Raw genomic sequence first — 21,620 nt, 5'->3', positions numbered from 1 at the left:
CCTCCCAAGTAGCTGGAATTACAGGCGTACACCACCAGGCCCGGCTGATTTTTTGTAGAGATGGGGTTTTGCCATGTTGTCCAGGCTGGTCTTGAATTCTGAGTGCAAGCAATTTGCCCACCTTGGCTTCCCAAAGTGCTAGGATTACAAGCATGAGCCATAGTGCCCTGCCTACTGTTGTTTTTTGATAGCTTGTTTGCCCTCTTCCTTCCTTTCTTACCCTCCCTCCCCTGATGGTCTCCCTCTCCTTTATAGATACAGGGCCAGTGGCCTCAAACCAGTACCTTGGACATTTACCTCTACTGTATTTTGGGCTAGGACATTATAACTAAACTTAATAACTATTGAAACAAACATCAAGTTAAGATTTTGCTACAAGAAAGGTGGGTGGACATATATTAATAGTTTGGGAGTAAATGTCAATCTTTACCTTCCTGAGACCTTATAGTTTATTTATTTATTTATTTTGAGTTGGAGTCTCGCTCTGTCGCCCAGGCTGGAGTGCAGTGGCGTGATCTCGGCTCACTGCAAGCTCCAGCTCCTGGGGTTCACGCCATTCTCCTGCCTCAGCCTCCCGAGTAGCTGGGACCACAGGCACCCGCCACCACGCCCGGCTAATTTTTTTTTTTTTTAATATTTTTAGTAGAGACGGGGTTTCACCATGTTAGCCAGGATGGTCTCGATCTCCTGACCTTGTGATTCACCCACCTCAGCCTCCCCAAGTGCTGGGATTACAGGCATAGTAAGCCACTGCGCCTGGTCTCTTTTTTTTTTTTTCCTGGCAGTTACTTTCTAAATTACATGTTTTTTGCTTTTTCCTTTAAAACCTTTATTGTTGACAGGTTTCTCCACTTACATTATTTATCTCAGAAATCATAGGAGAGACTGTACTCTGTATTAGTTTTCTATGGATGTGTAACAACCACAAATATAGTGGCTTAAACGACAGATATTTATGATCTATCAGTTCCTGTGTGGCACAGTTTGGTGTGTCCTGTACTCAGGGTCTCACAAGGCTCAGTCAAGATCTTGCCTGGGCCATGCTCTCCCCTAAAAATTCCACTAGAGAGAAACTAGCTTCCAAGCTTTTTCAGGTTGTTAGCAGAAGTAGCTTCCTTGAGGCTGTAGTTCCAAGGAGCTCAGCTTTTTGCTGCCTGTTGGCTGAAGGCTGCCCACAGTTCCTTGCCATGTGGGCTTCCTCAACTTAGCAGTTTACTTCATCAAGCCAGCAAAGTGGATATGTGCCCCAGTCTCCTACGATGCAGTCCTAAATAATGTGGTCAAGGGAAGTCTTAATCGATGTAATCAATAGACTCAGATAAATCACATCATTTTTGCTGTATTCTCTGGGTTAGAACAAAGTCACAGGTCCCACTCACATGGAAGAGGAAGGGATTTCACAAAAGCATGGACACAAGGCACTTTATATCTATCCATGCCCCCATTTTACAGAACAAGAGAAAGACCATAAAATGAAACTCTTGAGAAATGATCATTCAACACATGACTTTAGTTGCCAACTCCTCAGGCTACTTTTAAAAATATAAACATATGTTGCAGTTTAGATATATGAATATTTGAACACTTTCCTGGAGTCCTTCTTTTAAGATCACAAATAGTGAATATAACTTTATAGCTTAGGTGATATATAAAAAACAAAGATCAGATGTAACCAGAAACTGAGTTTCTTTTTTTTTTTTTTTTTTTTTTGAGACAGAGTCTCACTCTGTTGCCCAGGCTGGAGTGCAGGGGCGCAATCTCAGCTCACCACAACCTCTGCCTCCTGGGTTCAAGCGATTCTCCTGCCTCAGCCTCCTGAGTAGCTGGAACTACAGGTGCCTGCCACTATGCCTGGCTAATTTTTGTATTTTTAGCAGAGATAGGGTTTCACTATGTCAGCCAGGCTGGTCTTGAACTCCTGACCTCGTGATCTGCCTGCCTTGGCCTCCCAAAGTGCTGGGATTACAGGCATGAGCCACTATGCCTGGCCCAGAAACTGAGTTTCTACTCTGGCAAGTTAAACATAAAAAATTAGCACCTCTCAGGCTAGGTGTGGTGGCTCACGCCTGCAATCCCAGCACTTTGGGAGGCTGAGGTGGGCAGATCACCTAAGGTCAGGAATTTCAAGATAAGCCTGGCTAACATGGTGAAACCCCGTCTCTACTAAAAATACAAAAATAAGCCGGGCATGGTGCAGGTGCCTGTAATCCCAGCTAATTGGGAGGCTGAGGTAGGAGAATCGCTTGAACCTGGGAGGCAGAGGTTGCAGTGAGCCGAGATCGTGCCACTGCACTCCAGCCTGGGCAACAGAGCAAGACTCGGTCTTAAAAAAAAACAAAAAAAACATACATTTTATAAAAACAAAAACACGTTTTGCTTAAATGAATGTATATACTCTTTTCTAACTTGAATTTATTCCCTATTCTTAGTGTATGAACTTTTTAACAGACTTTAACTTCTAAACAGTGAACTGAAATTCTCAATACAGTTAATTCTATAGAAAAAAATAACACTACATAAAATGATTAATTGTTCATGTATTAGCCAGTCATTTCTACAAATTACTTAAAGCAAAACTATTAGAAGGCAGGCCATAATTAAGGCAAGATCTCAAGAAGACTCCTAGTGCAGTCCTTCTTAATATTTTTTACTCCTGATTTTCATACCATTATTAATAATGATAAACCCCTCATTTGAAAATACTTGTACAAGGAAGCAGGACAAGTGAAATGATTTTGTAAATCCCAGCCAATCTCCAAGAGAATAATGATCATACTAAAAGTAATGGCAATGACATCACTCTGCATTAGTATAGAATAGTTTGTTTATGAAGCCCTTTTACATGCCCCAAACCAACCTTGATTTCCAGTGAAAATATGTTAATATTATGCTCTACAGAGCTCTGAGCTACACACTGATTATTTGTTCATGTGTTAAGGTAAATGCAAGATTTTTCCCAAGAAAATCCTAGTCCCATGCCCAAGCACTCACTTGATTCTCACATTTAATTACTTGGGCATATCTTGATTACTCTATCTTTAGTACTGCATTTTCATAAGAGGGCATTCATTTTACCCACGGATAATGTTTATCATCAAAACGAGAATCTACCCTTACTTGATAACATAGATTGTCTGAAGTCCACGGCTCTTGTTAGAAAATTTATCCATATTTTAGTAAAATTTTTGTCATAAGACTGGGTGGAGCTAGGTGGGGCAAATTTGACTCTGCTCCATGTGGGGCCAGCTTCCATGGCTCATTGGGGGACTGAAGGGTTCATTTTTTTGTCTTTTCTTTTCTTTTTTTTTTTGAGACGAAGTCTCGCTCTTTCGCCCAACCTGGAGTGCAATGGTGCGATTTCCGCTCACTGCAACCTCTGCCTGTCCGGTTCAAGCGGTTCTCTTGCCTCAGCCTCCTGAGTAGCTGGGAGTACAGGCACGTGCCACTAAGCCTGACTAAGTTTTTGTATTTTTAGTAGAGATGGGGTTTCACCATGTTAGCCAGGATGGTCTGGATCTCCTGACCTGGTGATCCGCCCGCCTTGGCCTCCCAAAGTCCTGGGATTACAGGTGTGAGCCACCGTGCCTGGCCCAAGAAGGCACGCGGGTTCATTTTCAAGATGGCTCATTTGTATGGCTAAGTTGATACTGAATATCAGCTTAGGGCAGTGGGCTAGCATTTTCTATTCTTCTCAGGACAGTATGTGTATCTAAAAATGACTATCTTAAGAGAGTGGAAGTAGAAGCTTTCAGTCTCTTAAGACCTGAGCCTGGAGATGAGAATGAGCAGAGTGTCATTTTTTTTTCTTTTTTGAGACAGTGTCTCACTCTGCCACCCAGGCTGGAGTGCAGTGGTGCAATCTCGGCTCACTGCAACCTCTGCCTCCCGGGTTCAAGCAATTCTCCTGTCTCAGCCTCCCGTGTAGCTGGGACTACAGGCACAAGCCACTACGCCCAGCTAATTTTTTTATTTTTAGTAGAGATGGGGTTTTGCTATATTGGCCAGGGTGTTCTTGAACTCCTGACCTCAAGTGATCTGCCCACCTCGGCCTCACAATGTGCTGGGATTACAGGCATGAGCCACCGCCCCCGGCCACCAGAGTGTCATTTCTAACATGTTTTATGAGTCAAGCAGTCACAGAGCTCAGATTCACTGGAAGAAGTTGGTATTTAAAGAAAAGAATTAGCATAGCACTTCTTGTCAGATTTTAATTTAGAACTTCACTGAATGATATTCTACATTTCCAATTCCATATTTTTGCATTTGAGCACTACCACCATTAAGAAGTTATGTGGTGCTGTCTAGTCCTGTCCTTTCTCACTCCACTGTCAGTGTTCTGTTCCACTTTCTGACAATGTGGGCTCATTTTCCTTTTCTTTCACTGTTATTCATAATACCTTATTAATATATTCTTTATCAAAAGCCTTTAGATAATTTAAACATTAAGAAACAATAATGCATTTAATTTAGTGTGATTTACAGAGGTAAAAAGCAGTAAAACACCACTAATCCTGCTAGTTCCCCAATAGATCACTAGGATCCCTCTTATGTTTTCATCAGGACATAGGCACGGGCAGACAGGATCTGCACCCACATGCAAGCTTGTTCATGGGGCTTCCAAGTATTTAACTTAATTTCTCTAGTTTCTAAGAGACACTTATTATTTTTCCTAGTATTTGAAACTACTATTACGTACTATCATCTATTTCTTAGAATGCACTCATCTGATGCTAATTTTGAGTCACTGACTCATCAATTTTTGCAGCAAATAATGACTGGCTCCTAATATGTGGCAGGTATTTTGCTAGATTCAAAATAGAAAACATTGAACAAGACTTTTGGACTGAGGAGGATAAAAGTGATTAAACAGATAATTAACACATCGATTCTTTGAGGATATGTAGGAGGAACTAGTGACATAGATTTCTGGAAGAACTATGTTTTTAAGCTGAGACCAGAGGAATAAATAGAACCAGACAGAAAGACGAAGGATTCATGAGATTCTGAAGGATTCTTAAAGATCAAAGTACCAAATACCACCTCTTCCTAGATTGATTCTTGAAATATACATTCTCAACAAGATGATTTCTCGGACATTGATAATTAATCCATAAATAGTTCATTTCCTCTGTTCAGTTCCTCAAATATCTTAATCTATACCATGACTTCTTGATAATTCAATTCAATTAAAAATACATTTAAATGTAAAAGTATGCAAGTTCCTGATTTCAATGCAATCGAGGATGCCAAGATGATAAACAAGTTGTCTTCACACTTGGGGATCAAATTGACTGGGTTTCAAGTCCAATGGCCATTTGTAGCCATGTATGGATGGGAACATTTCTGAATATCAGTTGTATTTTGTGTAATATGAATACCTAACTTACAGTATTGATGGTGAAATGAGATAAAGTAGCTAGCGTAATACTACACACACGGTTAATAATAATTAACCATGGGCCGCTGTTAGAGGGTGCTGCTGAATAGCTACAGAATAAGGAAAATATGATCATGGAAAGAGCAACCTGTTGATAGAGATTCAGAAGATCTGAGTGATAGAATTTCACTACGGCCTAGGCTAATCTAACATCTTCATGCCTATCTCATCTGTAAAATGTGGGTACAGGTAATAGGGTCAAATAAGGTAATGAATGAACTAAATGATGTGAAAACCTTTCTAAGCTACAACAGATTATACAGATGTCAGTCAGGAAAGGGACAACTGTGGCTATATATATCCTTAAGGCTGTCTAATAAGAGGAGCAAGTGGACTCATGCTTACCTCACTTTACGTAACTCCAAACAGAATGTCACTCCTGAGTGGAAGATAACTTAATACATAAAGGCGCAGCTGCCACTGGCCTAAGCAATCATTCAGAGCAAGCATCTATGTATCGATTTTCCAATGCTACTGAGTTAACTCAATAACTGTCTAAAAAGAACATCTCATCTGGCCTTGAAAATTATTCTAAGAACTAAGGTATCTCTACAGCTTAGGAAACATAATTTGGCAGGTAATTTACTTCCAATAAAAAATGTATTTCACATAATTAAAAGCAAGCATTTCATAATCTAATACTGAATACCATACTTTTCCCCTCCAAGAAAATTATCACAAGAAAAAAAAAGTCACATCTCCTTTAAAAATCTGCATTATTTGTAAGTGAAACAACTCTTGTTCCACTGAACTACAGCTTTGCTTGGTTTTGATATGGTCAATCACCATCATTATTGAGTCCCCCCACGTAGAGTGCAACCATGTTAGAGAAATTTTTAAAAGCTTTTTTTAATACATAGTTTACTTGTATTCACTCTTAGATGTCTTTTAATGACTAGAAGTTCTTAACTGTAACACAGCCTGCTGTATCAATCCTTTTTTCTTTATGCTTAATGAATAAGGTCCTTTTTAAGAATCCTTTCTTATTCCCAGGTCTTAAATTATTTTCTCTAGAATTTCTTGGATTTTTGTTTTCTTTTTAATGGAAAAAAAAAAAAAAAGACAAACAAATGGTAGGAGTCCCATTTTATTTTTTCCCATATGGATATTCAATGACCTCAGCACCCTGTTTTCTGCAGTGGTGCCCCCATAATAGATCAGTTGTCTATATATGCATAATTCTATCTCTGGACACTTTTTTCCATTGGCCTATTTTTCTCTTTCTTACACAATACCATGCATTGTAATTATTCTAAGCCTTATTTATAATAAGGCTTGATATCCACCAGGATAAATGTTCTAATTATATTCTCCTTCAAAATTATTTTGATTGTTCTTAATCCTGTGCGTATCCATGTATCTCCTGGAGTCAATATTTCATTTCCAACCACTATCCAATTTGTTATTTAAAAAACTAAACTTGGCCAGGTGCATTGGCTCATGCCTGTAATCCCACCACTTTGGGAGGCCGAGGCGGGTGGATCACAAGGTCAGGAGATCGAGACCATCCTGGCCAACATGGTGAAACCCCGTCTCTACTAAAAATACAAAAATTAGTCAGGTGTGGTGGCACATGCCTGTAGTCCCAGCTACTCAGGAGGCTGAGGCAGGAGAATCGCTTGAACCTGGGAGGCAGAGGCTGCAGTGAGCTGAGATCGCGCCAGTGCACTCCAGCCTGGGTGACAGAATGAGACTCCTTCTCAAAAAACAAAACAAAACAAAACAAAAAACAAAACTATTTTCTTTGCTATATTTATTTATCAAAATTTAGGTAATTGAGAAGTCATATTTATAATATTGAGTCTTTCACCAAACATGGTATCTGCCTCCATTTACTTAGCTTTCCTTTAATTTCTCTCAATGATATTTGGTAATTTTCTCTATAGAGGCCTTGCACATTTTTTATTTATTCTAAGATGCTTGATGATACTATTGTGAATGGCATGATTTCTTAAATTATTTTCTATTTATCAATTGATATTTAATAGTCAAATTAATAATTATTAATCTAATTGTATTGCTGGTAGGAAATCATACAATTGTTTTATCTTGAGCTTGTTCTAGTGACAGTAATAAATTTACTTATTTCTAATGGTTAATCTCTAAATTTTTTTGGATTTTCTGTACATAATCATGTCAATTTTGTTTCTCCTTTTTGAATCTTTATACCTTTTTTTCTTCGCCTTGTTCTAATCCTGGGATCTTCACTATTATGATGAAAATAAGTGCTGACGAAAAGAGGTTTTTGTCTCATTTGCAATGTCAGAAGAAAATTTTTCATTGCTTTACTATGGTTTGCCATAGTTTTCAACAAAATTTTTCTTTTATCAGATTAAGGAAGTTCTTTCATTCTTAATTTTCTAGAGTTTCTAATCATAAATGGATGAATAGTTGAACTTCATCAAATGCTTTTTCTGCATCTGTTAGATGATGTCTTTTCATCTGTGTTCTCTTAATGTGCTACAGTCTAATCGTGTCTCCTAAAATTCATATGGTAATTTTTTTTTTTTTTTTTTTTTAGAGTCTCCCTCTGTTGCCTAGGCTGGAGTGCAGTGGGTGATCTTGGCTCACTGTGACCTTTGCCTCCTGGGTTCAAGTGATTCTCTTGCCTCAGCCTCCCGAGTAGCTGGGATTACCACCAGCTACTTGGGAGGCATGTATCACTATGCCCAGCTATTTTTTGTATTTTTAGTAGAGACAGGGTTTCACCATGTTGGCCAGGTTGGTCTTGAACTCCTGACCTCAGATGATCCGCCCACCTCAGCCTCCCAAAGTGCTGAGATTACAGGCATGAGCCACCATGCCCAGCCCATATATTAAAATTTTAACTGCCAAAGCATTGGCATTAGGAGGTGGGCTCTTCCAGAGGTGATTTAGTCTTGGGAGCAGAACCCTCACAGAAGAGGATCAAGAGACCCCTCATCCCTTTCACCACATAAGGACACAGCAAGAGGGTAGCATCTATGGCTGCATAATAACTTACCTAAACCTTTATTTATCTAGGAACCATAACGTGGTCCCTCCCTCACCAGACATGGAATCTGGCAGTGTCTTGACCTTGAACTTCCAAGCCTCCAGAATTGTGAGAAATGAATTTCTGTTATTTGTAAGGTGCTCACTTTGTGATATTTTGTTAAAGCAGGTCAAACAGCCTAAGACATGATGTAAATTACATTAATTGATTCTCAAATGTTAATTCAACTTTATTTATTTTTTGAGACGGAGTTTCGCTCTTGTTGCCCAGGCTAGAGTGCAATGGTGCGATCTCGGCTCACTGCAACCTCCACTTCCTGGGTTCAAGCAATTCTCCTGCCTCAGCCTCCCTAGTAGCTGGGATTACAGGCATGCACCACCACGCCTGGCCAATTTTGTATTTTTAGTAGAGACAGGGTTTCTCCATATTGGCCAGGATGGTCACAAACTCTCGATCTCAGGTGATCCGCCCGCCTCGGCCTCCCAAAGTGCTGGGATTACAGGTGTGAGCCACTGCGCCTGGCCTAATTCAACTTTAAAGTCCTGCAATAACCCATCATCATCCTGATGTATTGGCCTTTCTATGAACTACCCTGGCTTAGGTTAGGAAGTATCATGTTTAGGATTTTTGCATCTCTGTTCATGATTCATACTGGCCTATAGTTTACCTTTCTAATAATGTCCTTGTTAGGTTTTGGTGTTAAGGTTATTATGGCTTTTTAAAAATAATTGGAAAGAGGTCCTCATAGTAAGGGAGTAAGGTCTTCCACAAACAATCAACAAGGAGCTCAGTCTTCTCACCAATGGCCATGAGATGAGGCATCTTGGAAGTTGATTCACTTATAGCAAACTGTTAGAAATTTTCAAAGTTTTTTAAAATTTATTTTATTTTATTTATTTATTTTTTTAGACAGAGTTTTGCTCGGGGGCCCAAGCTGGAGTGCAGTAGTGTGATCTTGGCTCACTGCAACCTCTGCCTCCCAGGTTCAAGCAATTCTTATGCCTCAGCCTCCCAAGAGGCTGGGATTACAGGCATGTACCACCATGCCTGGCTAATTTACTTTTATTATTTTTTATTTTTAGTAGAGACAGGGTTTTTCCATGTGGGTCAGGCTGGTCTCAAACTCCTGGACTCAAGCAATCCTCCTGCCTCAGACTCCCCAAGTACTGTGATTACAGGTGTCAGCCATGGTGCCCAGCCAGAAAGAGTAATTTAGCACTAATCACCTCCTCCTCTTTCCTGTTACTGTTGTCCAGCATTTTATTTTCACCTCAATTTTTCTATTGCCCAAGCTGGTTATCACCATTATTATGCTCCTAAGGTGCTTATTCAGATTTACCCATGTTTACCAGTTTGTTTCTTTACCCACTGCTATGCCAGTTATGAATTTACTGCCTCTCAGCTCCCAAACTAAGCTTGGTTGTCTTGTTTATTGATTCTGGAGCTGGATCCTGTATACCTGTATTTCTCCTTTACCAGTTGATACAATACCATCTTATACTATGTCAGTAAGGGAAAACAGGTTCACTGCAGAGGAAAGTGGCTTCTCTTTCTGGTTCCTGTGTTCTTCCATTGTTGTCTTCTTAATCCTTCTGGCAACAGTGTGCATGCACCCTGCAAGAGGTTTTGCTGACACTCTGGAGTGGGGCTTCCTTCTTACCAATCTGAGCTCAGAATCCCTTGCTCTCTAGCCTTGCTTCTTGCATTTTCTTCCTCCTGGGATCAAATTTCTTCTCATTCTTTTATTGTGTGGGTTTTTTTTTTTTTTAAGATGGAGTTTTGGTCTTATTGCCCAGGCTGGCGTGCAATGGCGCGATCTTGGCTCACCGCAACCTCTGCCTCCCGGGTTCAAGCAATTCTCCTGCCTCAGCCTCCCGAGTAGCTGGGATTACAGGCATGCGCCACCACGCCTGGCTAATTTTGTATTTTTAGTAGAGATGGGGTTTCTCCATTTTGGTCAGGCTGGTCTCGAACTCCTGACCTCAGGTGACCCGCCTGCCTTGGCCTCCTGAAATGCTGGGATTACAGGCGTTGAGCCCTGCGCCCGGCCTCTTTTATTGTTTTAATAAGGGTTTATTAGTAGTAAATTCTGTCTTTGTTTAGCACTCGGTCTTTAATGATGAGCGTGTCTTTACTGAGCAGCCACTTCTGAATGATAATTTGGGTATAAAATTCTAGATTGGCAGCTAATTCCTCTCAAGACTTGCAAGATATGATTCCCCTCACTTTTGTCTTTTTTTTTTTAATGAAGTTTGCTTCTAGTTTAATTTCTTTGTGAATAATCTGCCTATCCTTTTACTGATTCCGCTCTCTGTCTTTAATGTTTGACAGTTTCACTGTTTCGTCTAGATGTGCATTTCTTATGTTTTCTGCTATCACTGTGTGTTCTGAATCTGAAAATGAGTTCTTTTATTTGTAAAGTAAACTCAGCCAGTATCACTTTAAATTCTTCCTCTTGTTCATTTTCTAGTTTTTCCTTCTGGTATTCTCTCTAGACATATTCTGGACTTTTATATTCTATCCTACACCCACCTTAACCTTTCATATTTTTAAATTGTCATCTCTTTCTGCTATCTCTTGATAATTTCCTCAAATGTATTCTCTTTTTCTGTCTTTAATGGTTTTTTAATGTCAAGTTTATCCTATTCACTAAGTTAGTATTTCAATGATCTTTGTTTAATTCTGGTATTAGAAAGTTGTGTCTAGTCTTTAGTTTATCCTGTCCACTAGGTTTTATTATTTCAATTACAATAGTTTTCATTCTGCATTTTTTTGCCATCTGTTCTTCAGAATCTTGGTGGGGTTGTTTTTTGAACTTTAAATCCTTATATTTGCCTTTACTTACATAAAATTCTTCGTGGGTTATGTATAAATCTGTTCTTTTGTGTATCTGCTGACCATCCCTCATGTGACTTGTTTACTCACGTGTTTTGTAATTTTGGATTATGAAGTCATCTTAAGTGGGGCTTTCCTGTGGGAATTTCTGTGGCCTAGGTTATGGTCATGCTCCTAGAGTGATACAATTTGCATCCTCCTAACACCTGAGTTGACACTGTCCTGGAACCAATTTAAATTGTCACCTGTGGTTTTCCACACTAAGTAAATTTTGGATTCAAAACCATGGCAATATGTATTTTCAGGGTTTCAATTTGGTAAGGTAAACTTTAATTAAAAAAGAAACCTGGATTCTAGAGACCTTGCTATTTCTGTGATAATAGTTTTTTAGTTCCATCTAGATAGGCAGAAAAACTTAAGCTGCTAGCAACTATCAACTTTAATAACTCACCCACCCCCATCCTCGATTGCCACAATATCACCTCAACTATGTACTTCTATTTATTTTTTGTATTTTTAAATTTTCTTTTCACGTTGTATGGTATGGCTACATGATAACTTACTTAAACCTTTATTTATAAGCTTTCAGATTGTTTTAATTTTTCTGTTCTAATACACAGTATTTCTATGAAAATTCTCACAGGTATTGAGTATTGTGGATATTATTTAGGACAGAGCATAAAGGTTAGATAACTAATCTAGTATCAATCTTCCAGGTCCTGTGAAAATTTTCAGATTGTATGAAATTTTGTCTAGCAGCATTCAGAACCACAGGGAAGACAAATACTTGGAATCAACCAGGTTGGGTTTTTCTCTTCAGAAGAGTAAATAAAGAGTCAGTGGGTTAGGCTGGGTGTGGTGGCTCATGCCTGTAATCCCAGCACTTTGGGAGACTGAGGCAGGAAGATTGCTTGAGCTTAGAAGTTTGAGACCAGCCTGGGAAATATGGTGAAACCCTGTCTCTACTAAAAATACAAAAATTAGCTGGGTGTGATGGCAGGGGCCTGTAGACCCAGCTACTTGGAGGGCTGAGGTGGGAGGATCACTTGAGCCCAGGAGGTCGAGGCTACAGTGAGCTGAGATTGTACCACTGCACTCCAGCCTGGGTGACAAAGTGAGACCCTGTCATGAGAAAAAAAAAAAAAAAAAAAAGAGTGGGCTGGAGCCGGCAGTGAAGTGAGAGCAGTTTAATGATTATACTCTAAGGACAGGAGGCAGTGGCCAGAACAGCATGTCTGAATCAGTGATTTCAGAAGTGGGATAATTCTTGGGTAATGAAAAGGACTAGAATGTAGGTGATGGACTTTGGTGACAAAATGCAAACTATACATATAACAAGGAGAGTTAATGTTCAGAATATGTGAGAAAAATGTCACAATAACTCAAAGGAAAGACTTATGTTTTCACTACAAGGAAATGCTAAGTGCTGAGGTGATAGATCTGCTAAATACCCTGATTTGACTATTGCTCAATGCACACATGTAGAGAAACATCACACTGTATCCTATAAATATCCACAATTATTACATATCAATTAAAATAAAACTTTTTAAAATACAGAAGACTTCTTAAAAGTAAACAAACAAACAAAAATCAGGAAAAGCAGAGGCCACAGAATTAAATCAGGCCATTTAAATGGACATTGAAGTCAGTCAGGATGATGAACTCAAGTATAAGACTTTAGGAGAAGTGTGAAAGTTTTCATGGAAAATCTCCAAGAGATCTGAAGGTGGCAGTGCCAGAGAACTGGCCGTGGCGGTGGGTAGCACATGTGTCTAAGAGCAAGAGATTTTCTAATAGGAAGAGAGAAATAATGATTCCGAAGGAATTGGAAGGAGCAAGGAGAATCTATAAACCACATTCCCACCTGAAGTACTTGAAGTACTCTGGAGTTTGAGAGAATGTGTATTATCTAGTTGACATACAAGGGAAGCAATGCCCTCAAGGGAAATCCAGATTACAGTTATAGCTAGGAGATACGAGGAACTGTCAATGATAGAGCAGGCAAAGGAAATCAGGACACTGGCTTGTCATGCGGCTGGACTTCCAGAGAGGACAACTGAACATTTTGTGCAGTGTGGGGGGAAATGGGTGCTGGACCAAGGGAGAAAAATTCAGAATATAGTGATAAGAGTGCAGGAGAGAATGGGAGAACAAAGGCGTTTAGGGTTTGGACTGTGATCACAGAAACCAGGAATGTTCAGCAGGGAGGGTTGCTCCATCAGACAAAAGAATGGAGGAGTGTGCAGGGGCCTTCTTAGCCATCCCACATGGAGTCAGATATCTCAGCAAGAAAGTCTAAATCTAGTCATTAGGTGTCCAGGAGTAGGGAGTCCTCCTGCTAGCATTGGCCCTACGTTTATGGTTCCCATTAAGAGTACAGGGGCACAGGGACCAAGAGGTTACTACAGAAAGTCAAGTTGTGCTCTGAAGCGCCCCCTGCAGGACCCTGTCCAGAGAGACAGGAGGAGTTGAGGCCTGCTGGTCAGCACTCTCGGCTATGTTGTGGTCCCTCCCACCTGTGCCTCTTTTTGGCCCAAGTTCTAGTCCCACTTGCTTTGTCACCCCTCATATGGCAGCTTCCTCTCTGGTCTTCAGTGTCCTCACTGATCCAGTGAACATAGCATCTCTCCTCCAATCACATACATTCATGCAGTGATATAAATGATGTGAAAGTACTTTGAAAAATGTAAGTGAAAGACTGGGGCACTGACTTCTTCCCATTTTCCCAAGTCCTGTTTCAGAACCACTGTGTTAGGCCCCAAGCCCCTAACTCCTTTTTGGCCCTTTGATCAAACTTTGCCTACTGAGGGGCATAACTACATGGTATCCCCAGAACAGGGACTAATATTACAGCCCCCATTTCTTCTCTTTGCTATTTGCCATGATACTCTTAAACCTAGAGACTGGGACCCTTCCCCTGGTTGGTGGGGCCCTCTCCCTAGACCAAAAGGGAGGGGCACATTGGCATCATAATGGGCATTTGGACATGGTATGATGTGAGGGGTGGGTGTGAGATAAATGATGGAGTAGGTCTGGGCAACACCCCAGTTACTCATTTGGACTCACTGGGACTAGTGATTAACTAGAATTCTCAATGAAGACATGACAACAAGGCTCCCTCCAATTTCGCAATTTCCACCCCACCCAATACCCAGTTTGATTCCACACCCTCCTAGTCCCTCCCACCCTCGTAAGCCAACCCACTTACCCCCTCTTTTTCCTCAATCTGCCAGGCCTCTTTCTCTTCTCCAGAAGTATATAGATTTTTCAATTTTCTGCCCTCACTGTTATCCCACTGTGGCTCATGCCTGCCCTCCCCACTACCCTACCCTAAAACTCTTCCTGCCCTGCTCTTCTGCTACTCATTACAGACCATCTATTTGCCAGTGCCGTGGCCCTACAACTCTTTCTGGCAACTTCCCTATCTATGCCCCTAGCCCTCTTAGCCCTGCTTGCCAAAGCTGTGGTTCCCGGGCTCTTTCCTGTGACTCCCCTATCTATCCCCCTACTCCTCCCCCTAGCCCTGCTTGCCAGTGCTGTGGTCCCAGAATTCCTTCCTGTCACTCCCCTGTCTATCCCCCTACTCCTCCTCCTAGCCCTGCTTCCCAATACGCTAGTCCCAGAACTCTTTCCTGTGACTCCTCTATCTATTCCTCTACTTCTTCTTCTAGCTCTGCTTGCGAATGCTGTGGTCCCTGAGCTTTTTCCTGTCACTCCCCTATCGATCCCCCTACTCCTCCTTGTAGCCCTGCTTCTTTCTAGTCCCCAGCCTCCAGCACCGCCACCCGCAACCAGACCTGACGATTCAAAGATCTCATCTTGGAGATGTTTTTCCTGCTCCTGGAGCAGTTTTGGTGCAGTTCAGAATGGCCAGGACCATGGCTTCAGCAGCCTGACCTGGTGGACAAAGAGAAGCAAGACAACGGCAAACCAGCATTCAGCCTCAGTAAGTCACAGGAGCCCTTTCCATGGCCAGGTCCTGGTCACCTACTGCCATCTGTATTTTGCCTTCACTCCCATCTTGTTAATCCTCTTCGATTTTCTTTCTCTGAACAGTCTGCTCCTTTCCTTCCCTTCCTGATCAGCCAGACTGCCTAAGCTTCTACATTTGTCCCTGGCTTCTCCATGGAACTCGGTCTGTAGCCACAACGCAAACCGTAGGGCCACAGACAGAGAAGGTAGAGGGGAGTGAGGAGTGGGAAGCACCTCATCTGTTCTCAAAGAGGGTAAGTCCTGCCCTGGGTTAAAGTGAGTGCAAGAACCATGACCCCTGAGAGCTCACAGGGCACAAGGCCCCTGCTAGAGATAGACAGAGACTCCGTTTTGGCTTTGTTCATGTTTTTCAGGTCTTGTTTATTCCAGAATTTATTTGTATTCACCCTAGGATTCCAGAACCATATCAGGGACTTTAGATATCTAGATTCAACAGAATCTCCATGAAAATCCCACTACATTTTTGAGAACTTGACAACTAAAATTTATATGGAAATGCAAAAAGCCAAGGTTAGCCAACACTCCCCTAAGAAGACATTTTTGCCTGCCAGATATCAGAACTCATCATGAAAATTATTGTAATTAAGATAGTTTAGGAGGGGAGAAAACACAGACAGGCAGACAAATGCCACAGAATGAGAGCAAAAAGAGACTGCCACATTGCTCTGCCCATGCATGACTATTGAACACTTGAGATGTGCTAGTAAGTGTAGAACTTACACTGGAATGTTGTTGTTGTTTTTAAAAAGAATTGTTTATTTACCAAACCTGAGGCATATTAGATACAACCAATTTTAAGTTTACATCTTTTAAATCAATTTTGAAGTATTCCACACCCACACACAAATTGGCATGCAACAGTTGTACTAAGGTGAAAGTCACCTTCTCTCAATAAACTGTTGCAAGTGTTCTCACCCAAGGGTGAAAAATTGTTTATCCTGAACGTGAAAACCTGTAACAAACTTAATTATATAAAAGTAATTATTTGTAGTTTTCCCCTTGCAAAGATCCAAAAAAAAATGTACAACTAATATATATCAGTCATAACATAATCCTGGATCATCCCCATACCAAAACCAGATGTTCTTTTAATTTTAAACCCATCATCAGAGAACAAGAGAAAGTCATTTCATTTTACACAAAGCAAAATTCACATGTGCCAAAAAAGAAAGACCTAAATGAAAACTCTAGTGCTGACATGCCCTAACCAAAGCCACTGATCAAAAATAAAATAGTGGCTGTATATCACTGCAATGAAATCCAAGAGGCTTAACCCTTTGGCATCAGAAATCCAGATTTTTCTAATTACGTAAATGCCTATTTCTTACGTGTGAAGAGTGAGGGAAGTGGATGTGCCAGTGTGGAAAGAAGAGCCACCATTCACTGGCAATTTTAAACCCATCATCAGAGAACAAGAGAAAGTCATTTCAATTCTTTCACCCAAGGAACTGGCTTTAACAGACAATTAGAAGGTTAGGCAGAAACCCAGAAATGGTTATTAGCTGCTTGTGTCACCAATTTAAGTGGCAGTGATTGAGTCCTAAGGTTCAACGTAAAAATGTATGGGGCAAAATGTATGCTGAGTTGTAGCTTTAAAGCAAAACAAGAAAACAAAGTATAAAAGTACCCAGCCTGGCAGTATATGCCTGAGTCAGAGAGCTCTGCCATTAGGATGGGCAGAAACCATCAAGATTCATACCGTTATTTCTCATAAGGACTCAACAAAAATGAATAGTGACTTGAACCACAGAATGAGGGAATCCAAAGAATGCAGTCATTTTAGTAAAGTACAGGCTTTGTGCCGATTTCCTGAACAGAGTTTTATTGTGAAAACAAAAAGAAGAAATAATAAAAACTATACCCCATGTTTCACCTAACAGTGTTTGAGTTCCTGGAAGAACCTATATAATGGAGGCAGCATTTAAATATGAAATTATGCCAATCCACTGTCAAATTTTCACCAAAACTTTCCTAAAAAGGTGTTTCCCCCCAATATCCCAATATCTATTAATCACAAAGAAACATAAGTTGTGAATGTATAGTTCAGAAAATGTTTCGTGAATGTATACTTCAGAAAATAAAAATGGAGAAACTAATGATATTACTATGACCAAGGTGTTTGGTAAACAGTGAATTCAGAGTTTAGGATCATCAAGAAGAGGCTTTTTTTTTTTGAGACAGTCTCACTCTGTCACCTAGACTGGAGTGCAGTGGCGTGAACTCGGCTCACTGCAACCTCCACCTCCTAGGTTCAAGCGATTCTCTTTCCTCAGCCTCCTGAGTAGCTGGGATTACAGGCACCCGCCACCATGCCCGGCTAATTTTTATATTTTTAGTAGAGATGGGGTTTCGCCATGTTGGTCATGCTGGTCTTGAACTCCTGACCTCGTGATCCGCTGGGATCATAGGCGTGAGCCACCGTGCCCGGCCAGGAAGAGGCTTTTTAAATAACCCTCTGAATTTCAAAGACTCTCTTCAGGTAGTAGATCTGTCCCAGTGTCATGGCAACTAGAACAAGAGCTTCAAAGGAGGACCAAAGGACCACTCTGCGGGTCCCTCCCAGGCTTTGAGCAGCTCATCTGACTCCTCCCAAGAGCTGTGCGTGGTTCTGTGTCTGCAGAGTTGATGGGGGTGTGTGGGCATTCCCATTCCTCTTCCCTGCTTGGCCCGATGTGATGGCCAGGAGGAGGCCAGTGTGGCAGGACGCAGTGCCTGCGTGGGGATTGGGTGGCTCTGCCCTGTACATAGCAACCACCCCTGCACCAGTGTCTTCTGATAGCAGGAAGGCCATGGGAGAATCTGATTGGTTTCAGTGTTTGAACCTGTGTCTTCCTTTGGACCCAATTGGCCATTGGTGCTTACATCCTCACCACAGGCCAGGTCCATTCTGGGCCCCCAGAGGGAGCTGAAACTACCACAGGGCCCTCCCAGGGATGCTGGGCATTCTAGGGGTCCTGGTCAGGGTGGGTGGTGTGTGCTGCAAAGAAGGGTCTGCAGGCACAAAATCCTGTTGCTTTGAAGATACTGGGAAGGACCCTCTGGGGCTTCAGTGCCCTCCCCTGGCATTTGAGGCAGGTCCGGGTCCTTCAAAGCCTGTGAGGGTTGGTGAGATGGAGGCGGAGATGCTGCAGCCCCGGCCTGAGCTGAATTTCATCAGTGCCCTCTGCCCACCGCATCCTCACACAGGGCAGTGGACAGACTGCACTGAGTCCTGGGCTTCCACCTCCTGTCCACCCGCAAGGCAGGAAGGCCAAGGCCCCGCAGAAGCCCCTGGTCCACCCCACCAAGTGGCATGAGTGGGTACGATGGTGTAAAAACTGACTTCTATAGAAGCTGTTTGTACAACTCTTGTTTTCTCTTTTTTAAAAATAATAACACAGTAAATGAAGAAAAGACAGAGAGAAGGATGTGACATGCCTGGGCCATGGAGCACTCTGAGATCTCATCATGGACACCACTGCCCACACCTCCATCCCGCGCTGCGCAGGCCGACACTCACTGACGTTGAAGGCTGCCTTCAGTGCCTGGATGTCTGCGGCCACTCCAGACACGTGGTAGATGCCCACCTCCTCCATCCCTTGGTGCTTGATCTTCTCCACGCACTGGCGCATGATGTAGGGCACCTTGGACCTCTCTCTCCTGCGGGAGAAGGGAATGTTCTCAGTGTCCTGACAGCCCTGCTTGGGCCATAACACAGGAGACCTGCTCCCTATCTGCACACCCAGAGGCGGGGTGAGGATGGTGACGAAGGTACCCAGGTCTGGGGCTGCACTTAGAGCCTTCTGCATGCCTGTCCTCCCTCTGCAAGCTCTGTCCTCATTGCATGTACTTTCTCAGGAACCTTTCAAGCGGCCAGAACCCCTGCAAATCACACATGATCTTTGCGGGAAGGTCTGGAGGCCTGTCTAAGTAAAGTCAGCACAGGAAGGGCATCTGACAGATTCCAGGCCTGGGGTTAGCAGCCTGTGCCCCCAGCTGGGAGATCAGACCCGGTGTTGGTCCTGCCACCCACGTGCTGTGTGAGAGGAGAATCCCCGACCCCTGCCCTGGGCCTGGGCCTTAACACACATCCGACGAATGAATGAAGGGTTGCCTCAGCACCAGTGCTCCAAGTCCTGCGATGCTAAGTGCTTTTCTCCTCTGAGTCTTAGCAATGGACAATTCCAATACCACCACACAGGACACTAGAGTAAGAATACTTCAAAGTTAGAACACAGTGCTGTGCAGAGGCCTTAACTTTAGTTCTGTTTTGCAACTGGATTTAGGAGCACATCAAAGCTGCTTCTCAAGCACCCTCATTAGCAGGGCTTATTTGGGGGAGCTGCTGATGGAGTCCTCGCTGCTCATGCCCAGAGCCCTCCCAGAGTGCTATGCAAGTGGCTGCCGTGCAGCTGGGGGTGAGGCGTGGTGTTTAGACACAGATAGGACTCCAGGGTATGACTGATGGATGCCCCGGCCCATGTGACCAGCAAGGTCAGGGGCCTAGCCAGATTCCATCCTGGGGAAGCAAAGGAATTCTCAGAGGAAGTGATCTGTGTCTGCATGAACTGCTCTGAAACCAACAAACACGCTTCTCTTGGCAACTGACTCCTGACAAAGGGTTCAAGGTCGTTTGAAAAAAAAAAAGGGAGCGAGGAGGCAGTGGGTCCTGGAAAAGTAAATTGTTTATTTTACAATAAGAAATTGATTACGTATTTTTTTTTTACAATGGTGGAAAATTAGAAGTGATTGTGAAAATGATGTCTACCCGCCTTGCTGATGAGTAGGATGTGATCTGGCTCTTTAGGAAACTGAATTTGCAGAACTTAAGAATATTGATTTATAAAGGGCATGGCCATTGACGCAGTCCATCTTATGCAAATCTGGATGCCATAAATAATATTTAAAAATGAAAGTATTGGGGTGGAGGTTGCAGTGAGCGGAGATTGCGCCACTACACTCCAGCCTGGTTGACAGAGTGAGACTCTGTCTCAAAACAAAAAAAAAAAAAAAGAAGAAGAAGAAGACATTCCCAACATCGCTCATCAAATTATGACCATAAATTTCTAGGATCAGACTAATGGCTAAAGAGACTGACGCATCAACACCAGGCAGAGAATAAAGCAGATTTTTTTTTCTGTTGTTTTAGAGAGCCTCTAGGAACTTGAGTAATGCATATGCCACACTCTTAAGACCCGGTGGGTCTTAATCAGGGATGTACATTAAAATGCTGGAAAACTGTAAAGACTTCTAGGTCCCATCCAAGGAGATTTTGCCTCTGATTGACTGGATAGTGGCCTGTCCATTGGTATTTTGAAAAATCCCTCCAAGTGATTCTTTTACATCCCAGATAGAAAACCCTAAATTAAAGGTGAAAAAACCAGACACCAAGTGGCATTTAAATAAATGTCAACTTTAACTCCACAAAGCATCTGGTTGCATGTGGACAGAAAGAGAAGGAAAGAGGGCCCTATATCTGGATAACTTAGAAATGTGCTCCCCCTAGCAAGATATCTACTAAAATTAAAACCATATTTGAGGATGCTGGCGCTGCGAGCAATATATAAATGATGCATGTAATGTCATTTAATATGATCGTATTTTTGAGAATGAGTTTGGTGTTTTCTAGCTGTTAGTTTTTCCAAATATCAATATAGAAATTAGTCTTCTGCAGCTGCAGAGGCAATTCTGTTTCCAGCTTTCTTGCATGTGGCCTAGAGCCATAACGTGGCCCAGGGCATCTCTGATCCACCTCTCCCCACAACCACCAAAGCCAGAGACAACCAAATGCCTTGGACCACCTGGTGAGAGAGGTAGCTGCATGGCAGTAAGAGTCCTGCTCTGAAGTGACAAGAGCCTTAAGGCCTAGTTTTGACTTACTGCTAACTTGCTGACACTGCACACTTGCTGAGTGATCTCGGGTGAATCCTTTCACCTCTCTGATGTTCACTATGAAATGAGAGGTCAATGGTCAAACTTAAACACCTTCAGAGATTGGGTAATATCAGTGAGTAAAATGGACCAGGCACAGCACAAAGTGGAATGGTGCAGACTGTGGCAAGTTCACCACTCAGTTACTGCAGATTACTCTATCTTTGCTGAGGACAGTTGCACAGGTAGTGCACTGCAGAAGAGTAACACCTTAGAGGGGGTGTCATTTGCATCATAGATGCAAAATTCACAGGTGAAGACTGATGTAGTTTGTCCCTAAAGTTTTGCTTTGATTTGCAGATATTTATCCATGGCAGTTTCCTGAAAGATGTCTATAGGAGGTTTTGAGGAATGGGCACCTTTTAATTTGCTACTAAACTAAACCCCAAGGGCCCATTATATGCCAGCGTGGTCCTAGAGATTCCACACCCATTCAGTTCCTTTTCATCTTAGGAAGTGGGCATTATA

The 21,620-nt window shown here is 42.2% G+C and overlaps 1 protein-coding gene and 1 pseudogene across 1 annotated transcript; one reads left to right on the top strand and one right to left on the bottom strand.

Annotated features, from left to right (window-relative positions):
- The first annotated feature begins 14,587 nt into the window (after positions 1–14,587).
- Positions 14,588–15,539, top strand: LOC115834108. Its single transcript, XM_030808870.1, has 2 exons — positions 14,588–15,195; positions 15,335–15,539. The coding sequence occupies exons 1-2, from the start codon at positions 14,677–14,679 to the stop codon at positions 15,494–15,496; spliced, it is 681 nt and encodes a 226-aa protein (XP_030664730.1). The 5' UTR covers positions 14,588–14,676; the 3' UTR covers positions 15,497–15,539.
- A 2,716-nt stretch (positions 15,540–18,255) lies between these two features.
- Positions 18,256–19,030, bottom strand: LOC115834109 (annotated as a pseudogene).
- Positions 19,031–21,620: the final 2,590 nt, after the last annotated feature.

This window comes from Nomascus leucogenys, unplaced genomic scaffold (assembly GCF_006542625.1).
Source record: "Nomascus leucogenys isolate Asia unplaced genomic scaffold, Asia_NLE_v1 001047F_57662_qpd_obj, whole genome shotgun sequence".
Classification (NCBI taxonomy): domain Eukaryota; kingdom Metazoa; phylum Chordata; class Mammalia; order Primates; family Hylobatidae; genus Nomascus; species Nomascus leucogenys.
This window is presented reverse-complemented; position numbering and strand designations above follow the sequence as displayed.